This window comes from Ptychodera flava, chromosome 9 (genome assembly GCF_041260155.1).
Source record: "Ptychodera flava strain L36383 chromosome 9, AS_Pfla_20210202, whole genome shotgun sequence".
In the NCBI taxonomy this organism is placed as follows: Eukaryota; Metazoa; Hemichordata; class Enteropneusta; family Ptychoderidae; genus Ptychodera; species Ptychodera flava.
Window position 1 is genome coordinate 36,080,403 of NC_091936.1, and position 23,486 is coordinate 36,103,888.

The 23,486-nt window shown below is 39.1% G+C and overlaps 1 protein-coding gene and 1 long non-coding RNA gene across 2 annotated transcripts in view; one reads left to right on the forward strand and one right to left on the reverse strand.

Annotated features, from left to right (window-relative positions):
- Nucleotides 1-6,257: 6,257 nt before the first annotated feature.
- LOC139140848 (transcription factor 15-like) lies at nt 6,258-22,194 on the forward strand. Its single transcript, XM_070710297.1, has 2 exons — nt 6,258-8,195; nt 20,008-22,194. The coding sequence occupies exons 1-2, from the start codon at nt 7,695-7,697 to the stop codon at nt 20,077-20,079; spliced, it is 573 nt and encodes a 190-aa protein (XP_070566398.1). The 5' UTR covers nt 6,258-7,694; the 3' UTR covers nt 20,080-22,194.
- The window catches only part of LOC139140850 (uncharacterized), a 54,201-nt gene continuing 47,867 nt past the window's right edge, over nt 17,153-23,486 (reverse strand). The window contains exon 3 of the long non-coding RNA XR_011554078.1: nt 17,153-20,132. This is a non-coding gene — a long non-coding RNA (uncharacterized lncRNA). The remainder of the gene's footprint in view (nt 20,133-23,486) is intronic.

The following is a 23,486-nucleotide window of genomic DNA, read 5'->3' on the forward strand; positions in this document are numbered from 1 at the left end:
AAAAGAATTGAACATTTGAGCAAAGTTTTAGTTTTTCTGTTTCGAGGAGCGAACTATATTAAATTCTGATTGAAGTGATAATAACTTTCTATAATCTATAGCATATAAAACATCTTCATGTTCTTTTTCCTAAAACACGAAGTAATCAGTCTTCTGAACACACAACGCATTGTGTTCAATAGCTTCAACGTTACTGTTGACAAAGGAATTCTTGTCCGGACTAAAATGCTGAGTTATCAACAACAATTATTGAACACAGGTTGAACTTCAATGATGACTTTGGGAGTAGCATAAGGATGCGTATTTGAAAATTGCTCCAATATTCAAGATAAAGACATTAGAGCTACTGCTAATTAAACATTAACGTCAAAAGCTGAATAATTTATATTTGTACACTAGATAGCGTTGTTATTGAATTCAACTTGCAAACATGTACGAATTTATAAACGAGAAAAGGTTGCACTGAAGATTTATTTATCTTAGAATGAAGGCGTTTGTGACAAATTTAAATTGTGGACACAAGAGACAAAGGACAGATGATATGATACTTTGACATCCCTTCCGACCTTGCCGAGAAGGCTCGATGAAATATATGAATATTTGTTACACGCACCGACGGGAATCTCATTAATTTCTCAACCTCTGAAAATCTTGGTCATAATGATGTGATTATGTGTTCATGAAATTATCAATCTAATTTTGCTACTGTGGTTAGGGTGACATTGATAGTGTCGGTAACTTTTTGGTAAACAACACGTTAGCTATAAGTTGTTTGCCCTGGCTCTTCTGTCGCCTCTATAAAGATGTATGAGACTTGTGTGCTTTTGGACATCGAAGAAGAAGGGGTATTTTAGGTTTTCACTGAGTAAAGATGAACAAAAGGCGGCTATTTTCAAGGTTCGTCTACTTTGTGCACTTTGATGAAGTCTGATTATTTTCAAATGCACCCCATATATCGTTGGCCATAATAGACAGTGCTACATTCTATCGCTTTCGACATCATTTTAAGGACGACAATTCTCAGACATCGCGGTTGTAACGTGTCCATACAAGTCAATACTGCTGTGTTGTGAAGAATGTACCAAAATTATTGTTTAAAGTCCAAATCAACCATTTGACAGATTCGAAGAAGCAATATATAATGTATTGCTTATTAAATGTCATTCTTGTATAGGGGAAAGTAAGAAAACGTCATTTTTTATGATAGATTTTCCTTTATAAAAACATTATTTATAAGGTTGGAAAAGTTACTACAATAGCAATGTGAGAGTTATACACATGAAGCCATATCTTCAAGGACAAGAAACAACTAAAATTGCCCAGATTTCACAATAGGCGACTCGAAGGCTGCAATTCAAACATTCTTGTGGTTTGGGATATGCATCGGTCTATCTCGGCTGCAAAAGTCTCGCGTAACCTCGTACCTTATCGGTTTAGGCACGTTTCATCGAATCCTCGGGTCAGCTAAAAATACTTTGAAAAATGCAGACGAACCATAACGTTTGACCACAGAGTTGTGGGGCAGACTGAAAAGAAGCATTAGGCATTGTTCTCAGAGTGAAGTTGCTGCTTTATATACGGGACAAGATGTAGGATGGCGAGAACATGTGCTCCACTTGTTGCATCAAGTTGCGGTCGTCAGTGAATCAACATAAAGTACGATTTATCATGATCCCTTCCCGACTCAACTGAAAAACGGTATTGTTTCCAACATGAGAGAGAAAGACTCGTGCAAGTGGAGATGTGCGGGTCACAGATGTGGAAGATTTGCTCGGCGCCGATCGGAAATTGGCGGTCACTAACCTCGGAGTTACTGTAATGGTAGAAACCACGGAGACAGACCTTGAAACCGGAGGTAGTAAATTCTCACCTCTGGAAACTTATCACTTTCACCGATTGCCATCGATACTTTGCGATGTCGGTAAAACAGGGATTTCATGGCGTCAACTTAAAATGGACAGAGCCGCTTTTTTGTACTTCATCTTTTCGAATTTATAAATTGAAAACTTCGAAAGAAGTTGCAGTAACTGTTGTATAACCACATTATTTCAATTCATGTTGATATGAAAGATCTGGACCTTTCATTTTTTTTTTCTCGATATAAAAAGCACGATTGTTTGCACTATAGGACTGCAGGTTATCGACTTCTGACCTCGTTGAACATTTTGGGGGGTCACTATGTATTTCATTTTGACAGTGGGGAATCAATGTGACATGTTGCTCTGTTGAGTCTGGTTTTAACATTTTTAACCGAAAATTGATATTTAAGTGTTTTGTATTTCTTTTCAAATGACATTCTAGGTTCATAACGAAAGAGTACAAAAGTTAAAATCTCCCTTTAACAAAGCTTTCTCTTTCAGTTGGGAGATGGAACTTGAAATCTATGATACATTCGGAAAATCATCGAAGTTAAGTTTCTCCGCAACTGAATACTCTTATTCCGGGCTGCTATGTCAGAACGACGTATTGGTATGAGTCAGAGACAGAGAGGTAGACAGAAGGGGAGGGGATTGACAATTGTGATTAAATCAGTTCTGGCGTGTAGTCAGATTGCAGAGCCATGCCTTAATTTATGACCCGATGAGTGGTTGACGCAAATACAAATAAACCAGACTCTGGAATTGCGATGAAGTCCTTGATTCGAACACTTAATCTCGAGTAAAGGTAAACAAACTGTTTCCTTTCTCCGTTAAGTGTTTGTCAACACTGTCTGAATCATGGAGAGACTGTACCAGTACAAAACGTATACTGTCAAGTCTGGCGACTCCCAACCGCTCCGATGGAGAAAAGCGGGCTCCCGTGTTTAGTTCAGTTTATTCATTCATTCATTTCCATAATTACAAGAACTATAATTGCATAGCTGATGATATGAAGGTCTATTCAAATGCCTGAAAAACTCACAAACATTTTATATGAATTTGTCATCGAATAAATGTTAGTTTGTTCTCCTTTGCAAACGGACTGAGAAACGAAACTGATCTAAGTCGAGTTTGGTTTACTCAGGACAGCATGGATTCCATACGAATACCTTGAGTCAAATTTACTCGTAAACTCAATCTGCCAGTGTAATTTCAGTCTGTGTTGGCTAATCTGTCTGCTGAATTGTAAGTAATGCTGATTTTAAACGCAATTTGTCAACATAGTCCACCGGTGCATGTTGTCCGATGCACGGTGTGGGCCCGTGTAAGCTTACAGGCTGTCAGCTCACAGGGTTCCTCGCCGACAATTGATCACAAGCTAAATGTAGTCTAATTTCATAACCTGTGGAGTCAAACGAAGTTTACATCGTGCCATTTTTGTAAAAATAAAAATGGTTTACGTTTCCCCATACTGCTTACGTAGATTGCATCGACCCTGTTGAATTTCAAATATCGATAAATTTCTGTTGGGTGCGTATTACCCTAACAACCTTAAAAATTAAAGGTAAATCTTGAAATAAGCGACATCAAAGTCGTTTACTCTTTCTTCAGACTCAGAAGCAACAATCATCAATAATTTCTACGTTCTTGTTTTCGTCTGAACTGACAGCGCCTTTTTGTTGACAACTTATGATCGGTTGTCGTTTTGCACCGTTTGGTCTGCGAATACACATGAATAGATTTGGACGAAAAGAATACGACAATTCCAAAAAACATCAGCTTAATACGGATGCATTATGAACCGAGAGTAAGTTAATTTATAGCTGTGTATACACGCATACCGAAAGCTTTAAATAAAAGTAGGAGAGTGCACTCATAATTAAACCTCTTCATACACCTCAGATCAAGGTGCACTTTGATATTTGATATTGGAACCCTCTCCCGATCCTCTGCTGGTCGATAACGTCTGTTGATTCCTCACTCTTGTTCATGTAAAATTGAAATTTTCATTTTTGACAAAGAGTTTCAAACGGAGAATGATAATGGTAATTGCTAATTACACTTAACCTCAGATTTTTATGACCTTTATTATGAAAGTGGACAGTTTTAAGTTTCCCTGCACAAAACTGACCTAACTTTTTAAAAAATCCCATTACCAAAACTACGCATCCAATCAAAACTGCAACACATTTAAATCCCATATGCTTCTGAGGAGCCGAATTAATTACAGAACCGATATTTACGCAGTGGTTGTTATATTTTTCAGCTTTAAAATCGTCGATGCGGAAGAAATCAATAATGACTTTGTTTATGAATATTCATGAAATCATACAGAGGGCAGTTCCATGCAGTCTTTTGTTAAGGTTGTAGGTGCCTCGAAACTGAAATATTTAAACTTTTGCCTAAACTTTCCGCAGGGAAACTTTAAATTATGCTCTTTTGAAATCGAGAATAAAAATCAGGGGTTACTCGCACAATTTGATACTGAGAAACAAATCACAAAACATTTGAAATTCAAAATGGCCGCCATCCCTCTGTTCGCTCTATTGGGGGGGGGGGGTCGATTATCACAATGCCAGTGAAGACTTACTCAATGAGTTCAAAAACGAGCCCCTACAAGTGGTGGTTTAAAAACGTATTGTAAACTTTCGGGAGTCCGAATATCTGAGGCGCACATTCTACCGTTCTTAACATGCCAAATTATTTCTCAAATTGACCATAATAAAGGAGCTTAAGTATCTCTGTTGCAGCATAAAATTTCCTATAATTCTTTCATCCTCCATTAGGGACAAATCAATAACGTTTGTAAGTATTCTCGTTGACATTTTTTTCCGTTTCAGGTGTGACGTTCATAACACACCTCTGTATACGTGACACACAGGGTATGGGTAACTAAAACGTCACGTGACGGAGGATGGAGTTAATGTAATTCGAATGTTGAAAGTAAAGTTCAGGGAAATACTGACGTATCCATTAATCTGCTTTCACTTCCAACATAGAGAAAGATAGATATCTATGTTTCTCTGTGCTTCCAACAGCCACTGTCAAGTGCTACCAATTTACTTAATCTAGGTGTTGAAGTTGATTGATCAAAATGTTAAAGGGCCAGTAACTTTGAATGATATTTTCAGTTTGTTTGGTTTTTTTGGGTTTTTTTTTTGTCAACTACAGTTGCTTGCTCTGCTTCAAAAAGCATGTTGAGATACACAACATTCAGTTTGTCAGCTCAGACTGTACATGTGTAAATTGCATTGTTATCGTTGACAGGCAGTCCAGACTACAATTTAAATGTTAACAATAACAGCAAATTCTACAAGTATAGACGCTGTGGGTTTTTTATGATGCTTGGAAGAAAATAAGATGCTGTGAAAATGGAAAGAAAAATCATCAAAACTGAAAGACACTGGCCCCTTTAAAAGAATCAAATCTTATGACATTTTCATTGTCGCGAAAGGCTATGCATGTACAAGCTACCAAATGCTATATTTTGACATTTTTAGCTTATGCTCATTCAAGAAACTTTGAGGCATATAACGCTAATACTGACAGAATGGGTAATCAGGGTAGACATCACTTCGATATATGTCAGTTGTACTGTTTATGGTGTTTAGAGAGAGAGAGAGAGAGAGAGAGAGAGAGAGAGAGAGAGAGAGAGAGAGAGAGAGAGAGAGAGAGAGACAGAGACAGAGACAGAGACAGAGAGACAGAGACAAGACAGAGAGAGAGAGAGAGAGAGAGAGAGAGAGAGAGAGAGAGAGAGAGAGAGAGAGAGAGATTGAATCACAGAGGGAGAAACAGGAGAAACCTAAACTGCTGATTTTATATGTTAACTTTGTTATCAGGTTCCTTCTTCACTCTATTGACCCTCTTCAAGTTATAATAGCATGTACAAAGATGAAAGACGGTTGCGCAGCGCATCAACGGTCATCTCTAGAGGTAGTACTTTAAAGACTCCGTTGTGTATGGATACTTCCAATGTTCAGCCCTACTGAATCTTTTAGTCTACTTCAGAGAGATGAATACTAATATTCCAGTGCAAAGTTTTACGACTTCGCGATCAAATTTGGCGCTGTCGCCTAAAAACCAGTTCTTCAATCTCTATGAGTCATCCATAAGCAATGCCTGGAGCTGTCGTGACCTCCACGTCCAAATTGAGGTATCAAGTTTTACGGATGATTGCTTTGTGTCGGAGGTCATCGGCGAAGACAACAAAACAAAAAATACTTGTCATATTCCGATGGGCAGACGAAAGATATGAGCCGGGTGTCTTTTTACTTCTTTTTCAGACACGCCTACAGTCAAAATCATCGAGCATTAATATTTGCCTGCAGAAAGCAAACACGGCTGATTCCAGGCCCTGAACGTTTCCAGATCCTGGTCTGGAGATAACAAAAAAGGTGACGGCTTCCCCGTACTACTTTGCTCCACACGACCAGAGTGGACAAGTCGCCTGACTCAGAACTGCCAATCTTTTCCCGTTGCCTCGATCCGTCTCCTGCGGTCTGTCATTCAACCCTGCCGGGTCATAAACTTTGGCCCCGAGGACAGGGGATGGCTGGTTGTCGGTGTCTGCGCGGAGCAGGGCTTTCAAGTGGTGTTTGGTTACCCCGTCGGAGTTCTGCGGGTTGTCCGCGGTGATTAGCTGTGGCATCACCTGGTCTAGACCCGATCGCTTGCTGATGGACTGTCAACAGAAATGACGAAATGAATGGCCACAAATGTTGCGCATTACTAGACACATACCACATGTCCTGGGCAATAAATATACTCGACCGCAGTTCGTACTGGCCATACCACTCTGATCGTTGTTTCGCAAACGAAACTGCTGAGGAAAGTTTCAATTCCGCCGCGAGGGTTTTGCAATTTATTCCTGAAGAGCGGCCGTCGGGATCTGTCAGTTAAATTCACAGAAGGGTTAAGGAATACGGTATTTGAAACACGGAGGCCCACAATGCCTCCAAATAAGTACATCAAACAAATAAGTCACTCGGCGTGGCCTTGGTCTCTGTGTCAAAAGAGGTTGGACTGTGTTTAATTGATGATCCTAACCCCGGTCCCATCTCCTGTCGCGACATTTACGTTGTAGCATCACGACCACTAAGGGCGAAGTTAGGGAATTAGTAATCGTAAACATGTGTGAGTTTAGAACGAAAACTGTGAGAGTCCAAAATTGGCCATAAATTTTATTGCCGTTTCGCGAAAAAAAACGAGAGTGTCGAAAAATAGCTCCTTCCTCCCCGTCAGGATAAGTGACAAGGTGCAGACAGACTGAAGCTCATCTCGCTGTCATAACAGCTCATCTTCCGTAAAAGGAGCTCACTGTCTTCGGAGCTGCGCGCAGGGTGCATAGAGAGCTGGAAGACGAACCGGCATGCGGCAGTGGAGTTGAGCGTTCTCTTTCTGTGTGGACTTCTACAAATACTCATCTATCGACGGCTTGAATTCAACTTCCTTTCCACGCTCCAATACAACTTTTTTTCGTCGCATCTCGGAACTGTTTCGTCGTCCTGCCATCGACATGAACAAATGTAGCAGCCGATCTTCGTACTAAAACTCCTGGACTGGTTAATATAACGGTTGGTGTGTATTTTTTTCGGGCTCGGTATTTTTATTTAGCTGGTACCAAGCTAAACCACGATAAAACTGCGGAACAATATCTCTGGCTTTCTAAATTTGACGTCTCTCTTAGAACATACAGAGATATTTTATTGGTTGCAAAAGCGGCTCTTGCAAGGTGAAAATCAAATATATCGAGACTTTTCACGCGACAGAAACTTAAGTTGTAGTGGCGCTTCTTGAAAAGGGAATATTGAATTTGTAATATTGGGAAAAACGATGACCAAAGGAAAACAGTCGGATTCTTCCATGGAAGACTCGATTTCAACGGACGGAGAACGCTCGGGATGTGACGACACCAAGTACGAAATGATAGACGAAGACAGCGAATCCGAAGCAAGCAAGGGCAGGTCTCGCAAGAGGAAGACGTCTACAGGAGTTGGAAGCCCGCCGCAGGTCCGGCAACGCCAGTGCGCCAATGCGCGCGAGAGAGACCGAACGCACAGCGTCAACACGGCGTTCACGACGCTGAGAGACTTGATCCCAACGGAGCCGCCCGATCGGAAACTGTCGAAAATCGAGACACTGCGTCTCGCTGCAAGTTACATTTCCCACTTAGAGACAATGCTGATGGTCGGCGACGACGGGATTGAGCAGCCGTGCCTCCATCGTAGCATGTACCGCCAGTCGTACGGCACAGCGATCGGTCAGCAGCCCCGACCGGTTTGTACGTTCTGTCTTGCCGCACGGGGCACCATAGTCAGCCGGACGAAAGCCACGGTGAGTCGACTGTTATCTTTATGGCCCTTCGATGTTGTCAAACTAATGTAAACTCTTTTGTCACGGTAGTTGAAATTGTAAACAAAGTCGGCCATCATCGCTCTCTTCAAAACAATCAGAGGGAAGCAAGTGTTTACATTTCAGGACCAGGGCCTCCTTTACCTATGTGCCACAGGATAATTAAACGCATCCATTTTCACAAAAGTTAGACCGTGGGAAAACGTCCATTAGAAATTCCGTTTCGGAAAGACAAAAGTAATTTATTTTAATTGGTCAGTATTATATTTGTCTGGTGTAAGTTCGTAATAGGTTATAACCATCCAAACTAAATTATATATCGACCCCTGCGACTTTAAGTGACAAATAAAAGTTTGTTATGGAGGAAACCGATAAGTCTGACAGCACTCGTTTGGAAAGTCATGAGAAACCGGACCAGCTGTATCATGATTCTCCCAGTAACGTGGTGTCTGAAATTTCAGTAATCGACCTGTGATTTCTAAACCTTGCCAGTTTACTAGTACTGGTCGCGTATCCACTTGTTGATCAATTATTCATAGGTTTATTTCGGATATCAGGATAAGTACATATGGGAAATTGCGCGGAAATTACTTTATTGATGTTGGCCGAAAGCTGACCACCACTTTGGATTGACAAAAATGCGAACGCTGCGCTCAGAAGTACAAAAACATCCGTGCCGAGTCACTGAACTAAAAGGCAGCAAACCTAGGCAGCAAACTTCGCAACTGTCCTTTTTGAGTTTTTCTCCCTGGCTGATTACTTTGAACAATACAAAAGCAACACAGGGAGAGTGGTTGGGTGGCCAATGAGACCATCATTGGATACAAAAACAACTGAAAGACCAAAGTATGGCCAACCGGAATCCTTCATCAAAAAGTAGCTTGCCGATGAATAAAATAGCCCGGTCGATTAATCGATATTGGTAAACACACTACCGACTGAAAGTTTATTCAGGCATAAATTTCAACGCGATAAATCCGTCTTGAATTTGAATGAGATACATTTATGAATATTTCATAGTAGAATCACTGAAAGATAGGATCTAGTTAGACGGCAATAGTTCCAAACATTACTGCATTGATCCCTGATATTTTATTTGTCAACACGATTTTAACTAATTTGGGATAATTGGATGGTGAAGTAATGTTGATTTAATCTGCAAATGTAAGGTCATCTGCTTTTCTTTTTAAGTTATACAGTTGTTTTTATGAGTAATTTGTAATATTGCAACATTCAGCCGTAGAGCACCTCACACTTTTGAGAAATTTAAAAAAATATGAAAATCCACTTATCCCAAATTAGTTCCAATTGTGTTTGGTTCGACTACCGAAGTTTTCGGAAACTGATAATTAATTCGATACACGCTCCTTTGCAGTCCGACGTGACATTTCTGAGAACGGCCAGCGGTGTGTTATGATTTATTTACGTGAAAGTAGTTCTCCTTCCTGATTTGTAAGACATGTCACATTTCATTTTGCTCACATTAACGAATGCTTGGTCACAATTTTACGTCTCTCAAAACAAAACCAAATTTGGAAATTTGACTTGCCCCAGTGGTTCATATGAAAGCCTGTAGGGAACAGGTATAGGGAGGAAGCATTGGGATTCAAATTTTTCCTGAAAAGGCAAAGAATCTTTAGCCTCGATGACGTCGTGGCTCTGATACTACAACTTCTCCAATCTCATGATTGTTCATGAAAAAAGTTACGCTCATGAAATTGTTCTGCTTTCTGATCTATCAACGATTCAGAGCATAGGATGAAAAAGAAAGATTAAGTTAAGTTATAAGACAGTTCGAAATAAGTTGAGGCACAATAACGTTTTCAATATTTTACTGGGATTGTTCATGTGCCACTCAAACCAGCGTGACCTACTCGGTGAATGCTGAACGTTTCAGACAATAATTAGTGTTCAATATCTGCCATTAACATTACGATTCACTTCTATGTAAACAATACAGTCACTGGGAAATTGCCTCACCTGGGCATTCCATCAAAAAAGTGCTTAAGTTCCGGACTTAAAATTCAATTCACTGTTGGACTTATCATCGTTAGCATAAAATATACAGACGTACACTGTTTTACCCCGAGATAAATCATTACGACATCTGGGATAAGAACAACAAACAAACTCACAAATGAATTCAAGTTTGAAGACTGCGGAGCTACGGTATCGTGTTCACATCAACTAGGGTATCATGACCATCGGGGCATATCTATAGACCGATCTCTCTGCCTGTCTCAATCCCTGTCTGTATATACATACATATACATACATATCTATCTATCTATCTATCTATCTATCTATCTATCTATCTATCTATATATATATATATATATATATATATATATATATATATATATATATATATATATATATATATATATATATATATTCCTCTAGCGTAATAACGATTGCTTAGTCGCAGTTTCTCAGCGCGGATTCGAGTTGAACTACCAAACAAAGTTTTTTTAAGTAATCTAACAAAAATGCATGTAAAACTGCAAACAAGCCGGTGATACAGAAATATTTAAGCAAAAAAAAAATATTTCTTCTACTCTGCTGTCCCTTCGTAACATTTTTGACAAGAAAGTAGTGGATCTACCGAAACAATCCCCTCTGATCACGCATGGAGAAGTGATATGTTTAATTTGTGACACCTTTACTATTGACAAGTCCATGCAACGTACTGATCCAAAAATTGAGATACCCCCCTCACGAAATTATACTCATAGTATCATGTACGCAGGTGCGATATTAAAAGTCAACCGTATCGTGCTTGCCCGTTTCTTTAGAAGATGTAAGTTTGAGCAAGTGAGAGCGAGAAATTTATTAACACTTCATCGTGACAGAAGTGCTGCCTTGAGACTTGGAGTATAATGTTTTTGTGAAATTGAAACTATACTTAACAAGCGGGTCAGTGTGGAGTTCGCATGTTTCTTTCCAAACACATTTAATATTTCAGCTTTGTTTCGCTTTCTCTTCCCACACATCGGCCTACATTGTGCAATAACGGAGTTCAAGCTTCAGGATAAGGTGTTCAGTCCGACATGTACATCCGGGACCTGGTTTCACCCATCGACTGGTAACATGCACATTTGGATGCATGTAGTTTTCTCCGCGGCGTAAATTCTGTATTTTAATGAAAATCCTGATCTCTCATTAGCGAATATCTAACTTGGTAATTTCTATTATAAAATAAACTCAATATGTAGGCGCGATGGACTGTTTACTTTTTAATACGTGAATTAACAGCGATGCCATGTTTGAACCACGGTCTTAATTGTTTCCTGTCTTCAAATATACTACATCATTACAAGGCCCTCTTAAGTTGAGACTTTTGTAGATGTACCGGGGATTAGGTATTTATCCATCGGTATCACGTTGAGCCCGAAATTGTATATTCATGACACTCACAGAAGTGAATGTATACACTGCTTGTTATCACTATAAATGTCTCTTATTTCAAGTAATTATTGATCCGTTAAACCATTGTATTTGCCTTTCCTATATAAAATGTGATACTCAGGAAACTATACGCCTCTTAATGTGTGTGAAAATCCAACAGTTTCCAAATTTTATGCAAAGGATTTTTGACGTAAACGGACAAAAGAAACTTTTCTTGTCTAAGTTAAGGAGTGATTTGGATGTAATTCAAACGATTGGGCAAAAGTAACAAAAACATACTACGACAACTAGACGTAAGATAATACGGTGTTCTACATAGAAAATCGTATAGCATTAATATGAGTATAAAATAGATAAATTTGGCAAAACCCTGCCGCAACGCTTGAGGTCACCTGTATTGTGTGTTTCAAAAATAGAATCACTTGATTATTAAGCCCCGTCCCACTGAGGTCTCACGTGTTATTCAGCATACAATGACATCGATGAAATCCACATAGCCAAATCACCATCTTTGACTACAATAATTTATGATATATATCAATGTTGACAATACGTTTGGAGTCTATTTTATAATTGTACAAGAATCCTTGGTACTCAACGCGATCTTACAATTATGAATCATAATTTTATCATTTACACGCGCTTTTGACGTCGCGATCTAAATCATTTGTTTCCGTTGCATCAACAGCAGAGACAGTTTTACATGTATTACCAAGAACCTCTCATTTCATTTTCGAGCTATGAATGGATGGATGCATGGTGTCAAGGCAACTTTTATATTACATTTCCCTCTATGATATTATTTGACCTAGGCTAATGGGTGACTAATTGAGCAGCGTGTAACCTTCCCTCATGGTTCATCGACTGACAAAATGTATTACTTTCCAAAAAAATTACGTCAGCGTATGACTTAAATTACCTTTGCATTGTATAATAGAAATAGTCCTCAAATGTACCTAATGCACTTAAAACCCGAATTTATTTGGGCCGGCATTTTATAAAATAATTATTGAAACACAAACTGTGACTCTTAAAAGGGGTGTTCTGTGCAATATTACTGTTTATCATTACATATATTTTTCTTTCAACAAGACAAACCCATGATAGCAATGATGCGTTCCCAGCCGTCCGTTGGTCTCCATGTACTGATCACTCTTTTAGTTAAAGTGCCTTGCTTGTCAAAGTTGTTGATGTTTACCAATTCTGTGGGTTTTTGTCTGTTGACAACGACATGTCAACAGCTGTTGTGATATATGCTCTTCGCTCTAAGTCGACCCCTGGAGATTCATTGACCGATAATGGGGTATAATTTTTACGAGCAATCGAAGAAGTTCATAAAAACAACTTTTTATTAGAAGACCGATATTGGAAATCATAAATTACGCCTGACGTTTGGCGAAGGAGGAGGCTGGGAAGCGAGAGAAACCCGTTCTTCCAGTCCGGTCACGAAGAGAGAAACCCGACCCTTTAGAAAAAGGAAGACGCCGAAAATGAATAAAAGTTTGATGATCTTCTTATCAATGTTATCATCGCTTTTGGTTGGTTGGTTTAAGATAGTTGACATCAAACACTATTCCTCTAGTCTTTTATCGTTTGTCATTCTCAAAACTTTGCTGACAAGATATGGAGAAGTTAAAATCAGATATTGTTGTTTTCGAGAGTAATCAGATTAGTGTCATTTCTCCAAATCGTATAAATCTGTTTTATTATTGAAAACATTTGGCGCGGGCCAAAGTACACAGCATAGAAGGTTTAAATATAAGTGCATATAAAATTGACAGAAAGCGAACATCACGGGTACAGGAACCTCATAAAAATTAAAAAAGAAAAGCGAGATGTGTTCATTTAATTTGCTTTATACATCCTCAAAAAGTTTGGCTTTCAATCTAAAATTGTTGGATTTTTCGAAAAAATATCCTCCACATTATTAGAAGATTTTTGGACTGTGTTCCAAGAGAAAGTCGCCCAGCCCATCGAAATCTGGTTCTGTGCTCCAACTGTCAGGTTAAATTGAGTCATGATTGGCAACACACAAAGATCACCCGTGCCATACTTTCGACGTTAAACATTCGTCCTGGTTTCAACATGCGCGATTCTTCAGGCCCACAGAATCTCCTGTGCTTGCCTGACGCTTTGAAGAGACAGTGTCATCGTCTGGATGGTCGCATCTCGCGACATGTCAATGTGGACGTAACATGAGCGAATGTAAACTTCTTATAGTGGAAGAATTCTTCTTCAAGATGAGAACAGACTTCTGTAAGCAACAAAATGACAATGTCAAATGTTTATGCCCGCGCGACAATAGATTGTTAACTGGCAATCACACTGTATTACAGATAAAAAAATAATGGTAGCACGCTGTCATTTGTGGAAAGGTAAACACGGGTTTAAAGGGAAATGTGGGCACAAACTGCTACATTTAAACACCAATGGGGCTTTGTCAGGGATTTCTCTCATACCTTTTTGAAATGACTGAACCCTCCAAGATTATGTTGCTCAGTAAAATCGTTTATTGTGGGCGTGGTCTTTATCAGTCTTGGCAAAATTTTACACCATCTTAATGGAAACCTGTCGACGAACACGAAATAATGAAACGTGAAATGTATTTTAACTTGGTCTACAATTCAAACTGAGCTCGATAACTTTAATAACCCGCTTAAAAATCAAGTTTTGGTACAACTGTTGTTAATGTTTGTACTGTCATGGAGTAGTCGGGTTCACGTTATAGGGAAGGCAGAGCGACTGGGTAACAAAAGTCAAATGCTATTAAAAGGCAAGGGTTCGCCTGTAATGTGCCTGTCCATCAGAAGATGCATTTCATGCATGAAGCAGAAATCACTCTACATAAAAGGCCTGGGGTTTATTTTGAAGAGAAACGAAAACGACAGGCGAAATCCTTCCATGAAGAGATATGAAGAAATAAGACCAGATGATTTATCTGAAGCCTGTACGGTACAAGTGAAGAGAAATAGATCCGAGGTGTAAACATCATGCCTTGTACAAACCCTGTATCTAATTCATCTGGTCGTCTTCAATGCAAAAAAATGTCAATACCATACATTAGGTATTTGCGCGTGTGTTACGATAATTAGCCGAGGACACTATCATAGAAACAAGTGTAATTCTGCGAAAAGATTATCAAATTTCGGAAAGCTGATATTTTTGTATTTTTATCCTCCACATTTGTTCGGCAGTAGATGTAAGATATAACCTAAAAGCCGAACACGCCTCGAGTGCATTAATGCCAGGGTGTTGTCAAGCCAACGAGTCCAGAGAGCCGTTAAGAGTTTAGGAGTTTGACCCCCTGGCTTGATCGAGTAAACGTTGCTGAACTTCTCCCTCCCAAGCGACACGGGGGCTGTCGACTGCTATCAGCTGTCGCCCTGTATAACTGCGACCAATGCTCGATGTCCAGTCCTTTGTAACGTCAACTAAAGCGAACGGACATTGCGATGAAAAGCTCGGGAAAGATATACCGTACCACGGTATCCGATGCGTTAGACACCCGTGAGGCGAGACATATATTTTTATATAAATTTATTAACTTTTAGTAAAATAGATTTTTTCCGGAGATTACTTATTGACATCTTGACAACAGTATGGGCGATTAATCAGGCCGATTGATTCGCTTAGGTGCGATAAATTACTGATTTATCCTGGATACAAGAATCCGCGAATATGACGTCACCACAGGACGTAACAATTTAAGAGTTTGACGTCACTCAACCGTCGACAACCTTATCAGCTCTAAGCTAGGCGTTTCACCTCTTTCCCGGAAGCCATTTAAATTCCAACCACAGAATAAAAGAGAAATAGATACATACAACCTGTTACCGACGGCAGCCAATATCTAAATAACCTCAGAATGAGAATGATTGGCCAAATGTTTACATACGTGAATTTTACGGACGATTTTGTCCTTCAACTTGCTGAGACCGAGGGATGAGTCGCGTGCGACTGTCCTAACATGTATTTACTTTGCTTGAACCATCCTACAATCCCACCCTCTCTCTCTCTCTCTCTCTCTCTCTCTCTCTCTCTCTCTCTCTCTCTCTCTCTCTCTCTCTGTCTTTGTCTCTCTCTCTCTCTCACGTTTTTGTTTGCTGTTTTTACCTCATGCAACTTTCTTTTTAATTTCTTTGATGTAGTATAGTGTAAATAATCTCTCTGTACTATTAAAGTTCAAGTGAAAAACTCTCTCTCTCTCTCTCTCTCTCTCTCTCTCTCTCTCTCTCTCTCTCTCTCTCTCTCTCTCTCTCTCTCTCTCTAACCCACCCTCAATCACACACATGCAATTTGAATTGGTATAATTGTATCTGTTAACTTCCACACGATTGTGTATTGTGATATGCATATGAGTGTATCTGGTAGCTTAACCAGCACCCAACATTGTCTGTTTTCATTCATCTAACCGTAGTTCGTGTAATCACACTGGAATTTTTATTCGGAATTTCCTAGTGTGATGTTTCTGGACAGGTGCTGAAGACACACTCAGGGATGAGATGTGATTTAGTGGCGTCAACTCCACTTCCAATTTAGATTGCATCTACGGTTGAAGAGAGACAAAACATCCATAACAAGTTTGTTTAGAAAACACGATTCGAATAGAGATTTATCTCTGTCCGTGTGAGCCGAAGTCTGTACCATGATGTGGTTTACCTTGCTTAAACATTGCGCGCACCGACAACTAAGAGTATACAAGGGCCAAGAAAACTGATTATTACCCAAACACTTTTTTTTATTCATAAATGTTTACTTTTTCGACAAGATGGAGAGTAATCTACTATAGCAGAAGTAAATGTCCTTCCGTAGATCACAGCAATAATATTGTCTGATAATGACAGGGCTTTGGTGTTTTTGCAGATTTAATGTGTATATAATTAACCACTTTCAGCGACCAGTATATGACGATATATTTTGACCAGCACACGACATATACGCACATGCGATAACGAGTGTGCATGTATAGGGTAAACTGGCCAAACCCCAAAGGTATACCCCTTTCATAGGGATTCATTGCTATTACAGTTATAACGGAATATTGAAAGTCTGGCTTGAAATGTATACAAAATTTTGGAACTCGAGTAAGGTTTGCGTATTGTATCGGTCCCAAAATGTGAATATTTATATTTTACCGACTATCTGGACAGCTAACATGTGTGCTCCTTAGCACACGCACCGGTGACTGTAGAAGTCGCCGCTGCAGACGACGTAACAAATAGCCGAAGATTTGTTTGGGTGATCGTAAAAATGGATATAGTGTTACTGTAATTATTGTATTTTTATTTCATTTATTAATTTTAGTAGATAAATCCGCTATTCTCTTCTCAATAAGCCCATCCTTAAATTTAATGACAGTTATTACATTGTAGACAATTCATTCATGTTCAGGGCTACTTCGATTGGTTTCAACTGTGGTATATCGCGAAAATAGCATTTGACCAATCAGATTGCTGTATTTCCGTAAACAATATACTGGTAAAAGATAATAATCATTATCGATATAGTTATCACTGCCTACATCGCTCACAGAAATTTGAAAACAGCATGTTTTATTTTCATATTTTGCAATATGCGGCTGATATGAATGCGACTTGGGAAAATAAACCCTGCCTTTAAAATTTGAATCAATATTTAAACACCAAATTCTTTTGAGAGGGAACTGTAGCTATCGTCGAGAGGTTTTTATAGTAGGTCATTGTATAGTGTTTCGATAATTATAGATATTCCCAAAAAATCTTGATACTTATTCGTGTGCCAGAACCTAGTTTTACATTTCTTTTAAATGTGTGAATAATGCTCGTCGCACTTTAAGGAAGTAAATGTCTCGAAATTGAATTCAAACTTTCCGTCAGGAAACCATTTCCTTTCGAAATAAAGAATAAACGTCTTGGTCCAACGTGCAAAATTTCGTACTGGAGTTACAAATAATCGATATTTACCGACGCTTGAAATTCAAAATTTATCCATGTCAGTGGTAATGGGGAAATTGAATTTTCGATTTTCTCAAAAGTAAGGCGGTAAAAACTTTCTTTACTCCATGGACTTCAAAGTGAGACCAAAACCTTACTTTTAAAAGTTTGAGATCCTGATATCTGTCCCTTAGGCGCGTTCTACCTTAATGTATTCATGACTTAAGATTCAAGTGAAAATTCTACATCGCAGCTGAGCTTCAAACTTACAACTGTATACACAGTGAACCTACGATATGCCGATAATTGACAAAGGTGAACGCCATCAGGCTACACGCTTAAAGCTCCATAAGCCGTGACTTTGGAAGGTTTCCCAGTATTTCTGTTCTTTTTGTAGTACAAGTATTACAGTTTCTAGTTCAGCTTCCAAAATTTTGTTTAAATGATTTGTGTTCAGCATGTCAACACGGCCTGTATTTTCAATTCTGTTGTTTGACAACTGAATTCTAGTTCTAGAATTCTTTTTTTTTCAATAAAAACGCTGCATTTTGTCGAAGCTAAATTTTCGTCCAGACAAGAATTCATTTGTCAACAATAACATTACATATTTCACGTGATGTTTTGTGTTGGCAATGCTAATACATGTACTTTGAATAACGACGTACTACCTCGAGAAGAAGAAGAATAGTAGATTCATGTTTTTATACAACAAATAAATGTTACCAAAATGTTACCAAGACTTTCAGTATTGTAAACATTTTTAAATTGAAGACAGGTCAGACGACATTCATAGATACGTTGTTTGAATTGCCGTCTTCATCCGTAGATCCTTGAGAAAGCGTTTTTTCTCGAGGGTCTATGGTTTATCTTTGTTCGAAGACAACATTCAACTTAAGGTAGAATGCGCCTCGGGGACAAATCTTGGGACTCTAAATTTTTTCCAGAACCTTTCTAATCTGTCGTGTGTGGGGCGCTCATGTTGAATTTCTTGGAAAAAGTTTTCACTTAGTTTTGTGAAAACCGAAAATGCAGTTTTTACCATACATTTAACACAAGGCTGGCGGCCATTTTGAATTTAAAATACCGGTAAATATTAACGTTGGGTAATTTGTTTCTCCAGTACCCAATTTTGCACAGTGACCCCTGATTTTTATTCTTGATTTGGTAAGAGAATGGTTGAAAGCTTCCTTGAGGAAACTCTGGGTAAAGTTAATAGTGTTGCAGTTTCGAGACACATGCTACCTTAAAGTCAAAGTTTTATTATTATCAAAGAGGGTTCTTCTTCGTCCCAGGATCTGAGAGAACTTTCTAATCCTTTTCAGTGCCCCGTGTCTTATGTTTCAACATCTTTTGTTTGTTGTTTGAGGTATATAGGCGTTGTCATCGCTTGCCCTCTTTGTTGCGGATATCAGATATACACGATCCGACCATATAAAACTCTTAGGCGATAAGTGCAATAACCTGACCGTACTACAGGAATTATAAAAAAGTTCTACTTTGGACAGCTAAGGGCATGGAACAGAGTGAATTTATACCATCAGCATGTTAGCAATTTTCTATAAAGGAAAAGGATAACAAAGTGAACACATAGGACGGATTGTGGTGAAAATGAATCCAAAAGATTGCACGGGTAATGCCTTGTGAGATACTGCTAGTGTTGCTTTTTTGTTGCGGCGATTGCAGCTGCTATTGCTCATAATGATGATGATAATGATGATGGTTGTTCGGATGTGCCCATCATTGCCGTCCTTGTACTTCTATCGAAGACAGTCGCTCACTTTTTTTTTCGTGAATATGTCGAAATGTCAAACACACTCGCCGTAACGTTGTTGTATAATGAGTCCAGATATGATGAAATAATGACAGGGTATTTTGAGTGCGGACCTAAATTCATTTTGACGGCTCGCAGATACATAGTTAGTGTCGGCCTTCCAACCGTGGCGACATTTGCACGCGGGTCATTTTATATTTCATCTGGTATGGATCTGCAATGGTAGGTGACCGTATGCTTGTCACACTAAAAACACTTTTTAAAATGTTCCAGCTACCGTCACTGTAAAAATTAATTGGTCTGCAGACTCGGGGCCGTTTCATATGATCTACATTATCCCACAACAATATTGCTCGTGCTGTCTGTCATGGAGACTGAAATAGGACCGTGAGAACGCTCGGCCGTTTGCAGCTGTTTGTCCCAATCGCGGGCGCAGGCACCACTGCCGGCGTAAACCTATCCCTACTAATGGATCTCCGAATGCAGCCTGACAACAGAGCTGGATTTCCTCACCCGAGATCGAACGTGACAATCACGAATATCAGGCATCGCGCTCCTCCGAGGCGCAAGTTGTCGTCAATAATTTCTAGCACTGTCAGAGTTCCTCGTCTCTGGGGCGACCCCTCGGGTCAGCCTCTTGGAAGCGGTTTATTCCAACTATTTGGCTAATTGCGGTTTTTTTCAACATTCTTGTTCTTTGTAGGAATCTTGCCAGGCGAAGACTGGGATGGCGTCGATATACGAGAGAGCCAGCCTCGGCGTTGTGCTGAGATAATCATCGTGTTTCCATAGCAACATGCTGTCAGCGTCCGGAGAAAATGAGCGAACCTGAAAAGGAAATTATGAGAGTTTCGTCAGTTTTTCGAACTTTCTGAACGGTTTTGGTTGTTCCCTGATACATTGAGGGTGAATCCATACAGACCAGATTACGTACAGCACACACATCCAAATTGTTTCTTAAAAGCTAAGATTCGATAGGAAGTACAAAGTGACATGATAAGAAATTTCCAACTTGTTGATTTGATTTGATTTGATTTGAACATTCAACATTCACGTATTGTAGAATATCGTTAACCCTCTAGCTTCGCATTTTTTCTTACGATTTGGCATTTTGTTTCGAGAAAAAGTTACACATTGTCAAAAAATAACTAATCATAAGCCCTTTCATTCGAAAGATTTTCTTCAGCTATCATTTGAATTTTACTTGCCCCAGAAACAGGTCTATTTCGGAAAAAACCCCAAGATTTACCGAATTCAAAATGGCCGCCATCCCTGTTAACTCTATGGAGTAAAATAAAATTTTCGAATTTCGGAAAACCAAGCCGGTGAAAATTTTCTTACACCAAGAGCCCCCATAAGTAGTAGATCAGAAATGAATTGTAAAAGTTTGAGAGTTCAAATATCTGTCCCTGGGGCGCACCCTACCTTATAAGGTTCGGCCAGCGCAGGAAGGGAAATGATCATGTTGAATTTTCTTTTCAATTTTCGAACATTACTCGACTAACATAGTCACACCACGACGAATTTCACTTTGAAATGAACTCTACTTTAACAACTGTTGAACTAAACATTACACTTGGTCTATGGAACTTTTTATTTTACAGAAATCGTGTTTGTCTTTAATTCTCGCTCAGAGGACATTCCCGTCTTGTCATCTATCAGCGCTCAAAAAAAGTCTTCGACGTTTGCCGCCAAAACAAACAAAAATAATCATGTTACTGAAACATTCAAACTATTTCGAACTCTGTTATGCACATCCACTTGCCAAGCTTTATTGCAGAAATGATCATATTTTCAGTTTTGTTTAATTTTTTGAGATTATCAGACATCCAAATGAACTTGGCATGCTCACAAACCACGATAGCTGTTATTGTTTTGGTTTTGGTTTCAGGCATTGCTAGGAAAGAGCCAAACGGCCGTTGTCATCGACTTAAATGCCTATTACCAAGGGTGTAGTTCGATAAGATTTTTTCAAACTTTGAACATCAAAGTCTGCATTCTCACATACCTTTTACATTACGGCCACTGAAGGAGGAAATGGCTCTTTCCCAGGAACAAAAGGAAATGGGATTTTGAATGGCCCACAGATAAGATAAGGGGCCATTGACTTGTGCAAAACCTGATACCTTCGTTGATTTACACGACTTGTCAGGTACGCCAATATTATAAAAAAAACAGGTGGTTCGCACTCGAATTCTCGATCTTGCTAATTTTGTACTGTGATCTCTAACTATAGGGGCAATCGGGCACGACGGCCAGTTTACAATACAAATTGATATTTCGCAGATATCGTACATTGTCGCGAGATTTCGTTGCACATCACCGCTCTGCAATGAGCACGCGATCGAACAATGGTTATATTTGCTCATGATGATTCTCCCTCCGTTCAACGTATATTTTCATTTGATGTGAATGTAGCAGCTGGCAAATTTGGAAGCGTTGCTGAGACAGAAGAGTTAATGCCGCGTAAAAGTCCACTTGATGATTGTTATTACTGCATATACTTTTATTGATCACTTAAACATTTCTGTTTTAGCAAAATGACTGTACCACGAAAAATCAAAATGACCAAGTATATATATCTGACCACGAAACTGCGACTCTGAACTGCGCTTGCGGATCACAAGATACCGCATCTGTAAAACCACAATTCGCTGTATAATTTGTATGTGAAGCGTGGTACATGTTTTATATCGAACAAAAGTCAACTTCGATTCGAATTTATATAAAATATTGTCTTTGTCTTTGTGAGTTTAATTTGAAGACTAGCTAAGCACGTGTGTTAATTTTGTGGCATGTACATAGTGCTTTGAGTTGATGTTATTTCCACTCATTCTGATGAACTTAAAATATGAAAACCAGAAATAAACTGCCTTTGTATTTTCACGTATTCAAGTTGCTGTGTGTCATCATTTGTACACTTCGCACCCTTGAACTACTGGAGGAAAAAAACTACCCTTACAGTGAAATTGATTATTCGGAGAACCCAATTTTCTTTGCGGGTGCTATAGGAGATCTTCCTCATAACTTAGAGTGCACTAATAGATCATGACGTGCGAAGTGCAAATATGAATGACCTGTTACCAAGTACGTTGGACGCATCAAGTCAGTGAGAGTATAAATTATCGACCGACGACAGAGCAACATATCAATTTACTACTTTTAATTGATATCCTTTGAGCGATAGCTTAGGAGAAGAAATATTAAAAGAGAGGCATTGTCACCAAGTATCTAGACAAATGATGAGCATACACCGCACTACTCTGAGTATACACACACCCACAAAGACACACTTATAAATGCAGTAAATAGGCTGTGGGGGCGATAGGACCTTTGTAATTGCAACAGAGAAGAAATGTCACATTTTGCGTTATTGCAGTCATAGTTACTACTTAGCACTGTATACATTTTAAAATGTTACGGCGATCGGATGATAATGTTTTGTTTTTCCGTGAACATTGTGAAGATGAGATCTAAACCTTAATGAATTGACCCCAAATGTACTTCTAGATATTTCCTCCCAGGTCACGAAATAACGTCTTCACCATTTAGCCGGAGTATCGAATGACGTGGCTGTTGTTAAACAAAATGCTGACGGAGAAGAAAAGAGAAATATGGATATCGCCAGAGCTTGACATTTGTTAGGATTGTGAGATTGTCTTTAGAGAGAATCCTGCATTACTAGTTTTTACATTTAACTGTAACACTTAGCTGAATTCAACCAGACCGGACTTTTCAAAGCTGCAAATCCCTGAAAATTTACAAGCTCGTAATTCTCAACCCTCGTTCTCAATAACCCTTTCCCGAAACATTCTCCTTGAATACTTCGTTATTGTTTTTGATATTGCAAAATTAGTCTCCGGTCAACGGCTTTGAAACAATCGCGAAAAGTACTCGGTTCCGCCACCAGTAACTTTGTTTGAGTATGTCAATAGTATGGGTTAATCGACGATGTTTCGACTATTCCTTACGTTGTATACTCCGCTTTCGAATGCGCAAAGAATTTACGATTTCTAGTTCAGTTCTGATTCTAAGGAGCATCTTATGGACGGCATGCTTCAGTCGCAGAAAGCATACTCTACGTGACGTAACTTTAAATATATACATCGCCCGCAATGCATGGTAAGAAAGGAAATTATGTTTACTGACATAGGTTTGAAAGTCAAATGCTATTTAAGTTGT